This window comes from Myotis brandtii, unplaced genomic scaffold, assembly GCF_000412655.1.
Source record: "Myotis brandtii unplaced genomic scaffold, ASM41265v1 scaffold1213, whole genome shotgun sequence".
In the NCBI taxonomy this organism is placed as follows: Eukaryota; Metazoa; Chordata; class Mammalia; order Chiroptera; family Vespertilionidae; genus Myotis; species Myotis brandtii.
This window is the reverse complement of record NW_005354228.1, coordinates 658,602-662,634: the sequence shown is the minus strand read 5'-3', so window position 1 is coordinate 662,634 and position 4,033 is coordinate 658,602. Positions and strand designations below refer to the sequence as shown.

At 49.5% G+C, this 4,033-nt stretch overlaps 1 protein-coding gene across 1 annotated transcript; it reads right to left on the bottom strand.

Annotated features, from left to right (window-relative positions):
- Positions 1–1,687: 1,687 nt before the first annotated feature.
- LOC102239340 (transcription cofactor HES-6-like) lies at positions 1,688–3,587 on the bottom strand. The gene is made up of 3 exons (XM_005858752.2): positions 3,572–3,587; positions 2,313–2,515; positions 1,688–2,139 (listed from the first exon to the last, which is right to left on the bottom strand). Exons 1-3 carry the CDS (start codon positions 3,585–3,587, stop codon positions 1,834–1,836), a joined length of 525 nt encoding a protein of 174 aa, XP_005858814.1. The 3' UTR covers positions 1,688–1,833.
- Between the last annotated feature and the right edge of the window lie 446 nt (positions 3,588–4,033).

The following is a 4,033-nucleotide window of genomic DNA, read 5'->3' as shown; positions in this document are numbered from 1 at the left end:
CATAGGGCCAGGAAGCCAAGCCATCCAGCTGCCATCAGGCCTGCCTGCAGTATCTGCTGAGTTAGGTGAATAACCTCACGTGTAGCAACTCCACCTGAGCCCACGCTCCAGACTTTAAGGCGCATCTCAGTAGCCCTCCTACTAGTTGCAGCCCAGAGTGTGTGGGGGTTCTGCAGGGATGCAGTGGCATCCTTACTGCTCCCCTTCTACTCTTACCAACCGCCAGTGATGGTAGGGCATGGGCCTGACGCTCCAGCGCCAGCCATCTTCAGGGCTCCCAAGCAGGATACCAGGCTTTTTCCGTGGCACTCTTATTGGCTTTAAGTCTTTAGAGTTCAGACAGGTCTCTTTTAAAACATGATACTCCAGTCAAAGTTTCCCGTTAATAAAATCACTATTAGGAACCAGTTTTATTGAATTTATGCAAAGAAATGTATTGCCATGATTTATTAAGCATTGCCAAATTTCAGAGGAATTATATAAGGAGAAAAACATACTGACCTGCTTTAAGATTTTCTGATTTTCCTTGCCAGTCCCTTTTCATGGACTCTTCAGAGTAATATAACTGTCTTTAAATGGCAAGAAGAAATTTACAATATGTCTACATTTAAATAGATAGTTACAGCTCTACCTGTAGTAGGGCTCCCCTTACTTGAATTGTTCTCCCAGAATGGACTAAAGGAGCTTTATTTCCTTATAGGGTCTTACATGTCACAGGACCTCACAGGGTCTGTAATTCCTGTAACAGAGGGCTACTATTTATTACTTTATTATTTCCTTCTATTTCAAACAGGCCTTTCCCAGTTTCTTACAGTTGAGGTTTGTACCACCCCTGACATGGGCATGGTCACGCAGGCCTGCAAGACAGTATACAGGCTGCCAACTGTTAACTGTCTCTCAATAGAGAGCAAAACCTGATGGGTATTCTTCTTTGCCCAGTTGGGCACCTGCCCTCTCGGCAGCTAGGCACCCTTTACTTTGAGGTTCACTCCACATAGCCCCCTTCCAGGACAGCTAACACATAGCTATAACAATGGCCCTTAGTGTGGGAATCTGGACACTTGTCAGTTATTCCCAAAGACTACCAAGGACTGTAGACCATCACCGGTCTACAGCAACTGCTGGCAGCTACAGCTACTTTCAAATCTGTAAGAGAATTAAAGGTTAATATAACATATTAATACAATGAAACATAATATTGGCACCATGGCCGCTTCAGGAAGCTAAATCTTCTGCTACTAAACATGAGATATGGTAGGGCTATACAAACATCTTAGGAAGGTGACTAAATTCTATTCTTGACCTTCCCACACAAAGCAAAATTGTCCTTGTCTCTCTGGAGCCATGTCCATGAAGATGCAGGCATCATCTAAGTTTATTATACAATTTTCTGCAGGCCACTGTCAGGGCCGTGCATTGCGGCCAGTTCTTCTTTCTAGCCACAAACACAGTCTGTCCAATTTCCTTAAAATGTATTCTGGCACAGGAGAAAGTTGTTTTGCTGTACATAGGTAGCTTAACCCTTATACAACTGGGCTTGGACCTCTGCCTAGCAAACTGCAGTCTATAAGTTCAATATGCAGCCTCCGGTTCTCCTAACCCAACAAGGTTTTGGCCAGTCTCTGAGTCAGACTCCTCCTCTCTTGGAGAATTTCAAAGTCCTGATGGCTCCCAGGTCCAGGGATAGTGCCCTTTTGTTAACCCTGTTTATTAGTTACAGGGCCCTGCTTTCTTGCCTTCCCACCAGTTCCCTTTGTGGCAGAGCAGCAACCAGGCCTCTTCCAAGGGAGTGCACTGGAAGGGGATATCAGCCCCTCCTGTGAGCCAGCTGCTTCACCTAGGGTCTCCCGGGGGCCCGGCCAGAGCATCCCCCAGCAAATCCCGGAAGCTGCTGCCTTCTCGCAGGGGCATGGACTGAAGCAGGGGGTTCAGGAGCTGGACGGCGACGGTGGCATTGATGGCCTGGCACGTGGATACGAACATGTGCACCTCATGCATGCACTGGATGTAGCCAGCAGCGAAGCTCTCGCTGGTTTCTGCCTTCAGCTGCTCGTGCCCACGAGCCCTGCCCTGCAGCACTCCCTGCACGCGCCGCACCGTCAGCTCCAGCTCCTCGGCGTTCTCCAGCTTGGCCTGCACCTGCGCCAGCGGGGGCGCCAGGTGGGGAAGGGAGGTGAGGCCAGGCAATGCCCTGACCCCCGTCCACTCGCTCAGCAGCCCTTGGGCACCTGCCTGCCAGCAGCTGCCGCAGCTCCTGTAGGCTCTTGTTGAGCCCGCTCAGCAGCCCCTGGGCACCGGCCCGCCAGCCTCACCTCGGTGCCCGCCAGCAGCTGCCGCAGCTCCTGCAGGCTCTCATTGATCCGCGTGTGCCGCTTCTTTTCCACCAGGGGCTCCCGGGCCTTGCGGTCCCCCCGCTCCTCCCAGCGGTCCTTATTCTCTCGGCCCGCACGATCGGGGCGCCAGGGGCGACGCCATAACCAGCACCGCCCGAAGCATTGTGGGTGCGCCCAGCACCCTTAGCTGCACCGCCGGCAACAGCCCCTGTTCTCCCCACTCTCTCACTGCTGCTTCTTCTTTCAGGGCCGCAGCGGGCAGTTCAGGCATTCAGCCCCCCTTCTTTGACCTGGCTCTCAGGGGCTGAGTCTGCCTAGCAAACAGTTCTAAATCACCAGGGCGGCTGCAGATTTCAGCTTTGTTCCTCCTCCGCTTTTTTTTCTGGGAGTTTAGTTGTTTTTAATGTATTAGAATTCTTTATTCTTAGAAACCTTAATCTTCTAATGATTACCAAAAGTGAACAATTAGCATTGGTGCTTACAGAAAAACTTGTGACCTTGAAGTTTAATTGATAAGACACCTGCTAGCGGTCTGCAGCCAGTAACATAACTGCTAACACCCCCGCCCCCCTTCTCTCAGCCCAGGCTGGTTGCTTTTCCTCACAGATTTTTTTTCCTTTTTACTCTTGATATCTCTCCAACTAATTTCCCTGTCCCCCAGTCCAGTTGTTTGTCTCCCTTTAAACTGTGGGAGTTTCGAAAAAAACTACAGATTGCTCCTATCGTAGCCCTCCCTCCCGGAGGCTGGGGTCCAACCTGTGGGGAAACATGACTCTTAGTCGGCCTGGAAAGATAACGGGTGCATAGGGAGGTTTCTTGCAGACAGAAAGCCTGGAGACCACCTGAAATCCAGTTACAGATGCTTTTAGAATCAGGATGAGGGAGGAAGGGAAAGACCAGGTTATGTCCTCTATGAGGATTCTAATAAATAATTGAAAACAGCAAGTCAAACAAAACACGTCACAGGCAGGGTTAGGGCCAGTAAATCTCTCCTCCCTGCGGAGCTGTAAGCCCTTTGTGTCCACCAAAGAGATAAGAAAACCATAAATAACAAGTTCTTTGAAATTTACTACTTTGTTAATTTGCTAAGCAAATAGTTAACTTGAAAAGACTTCTCTCTTGCTTGTTTATAAGCAATCTCAGAACTAAGCAATCTTGGAACCTAGCCAGCCTTTATTTTAGCCTAGAATTTATCCCTTTAAAGTTTTCTAACATGTAATTAAGAACAGTAGGTTTACTTTGTCCCGACCCCATGATGATCGGTGACGAGAGACAGACAAGGGAGGGGGTGACCTGTTTTCACAGATCCTCACTCAGATGCCAGCCTGGCTGCATCCCTTGGGAGCTTAAATTCGTCTTAGCTAAGGTGCAACCGTATAAACCCCGGGCCTGGTCACCTCCACGTGGGGGTGAGTCACCGTTATGCCATATGACGAATCGCGGAACCGCAGGTTGGGGCCCACTCGGACTCCATAACCGAAGTTGTGGAGCCACACAAAGGAGAGGAGAGGGCAGGCCCCCTCACTCCACACTCACACACTTTCACCAGACATTCACTCAGAGTTTAAACAATCCTCCCAATTCCTAACAATTTCCCAATTCCTGAGGGAGCTCTATAGCCTCCCCTAATCTCTTTGAAATGATCAATCATAATACTTAAAAGAGTAGTCTGAGTTTGTCCCATAATGTCCGTCCAGTAA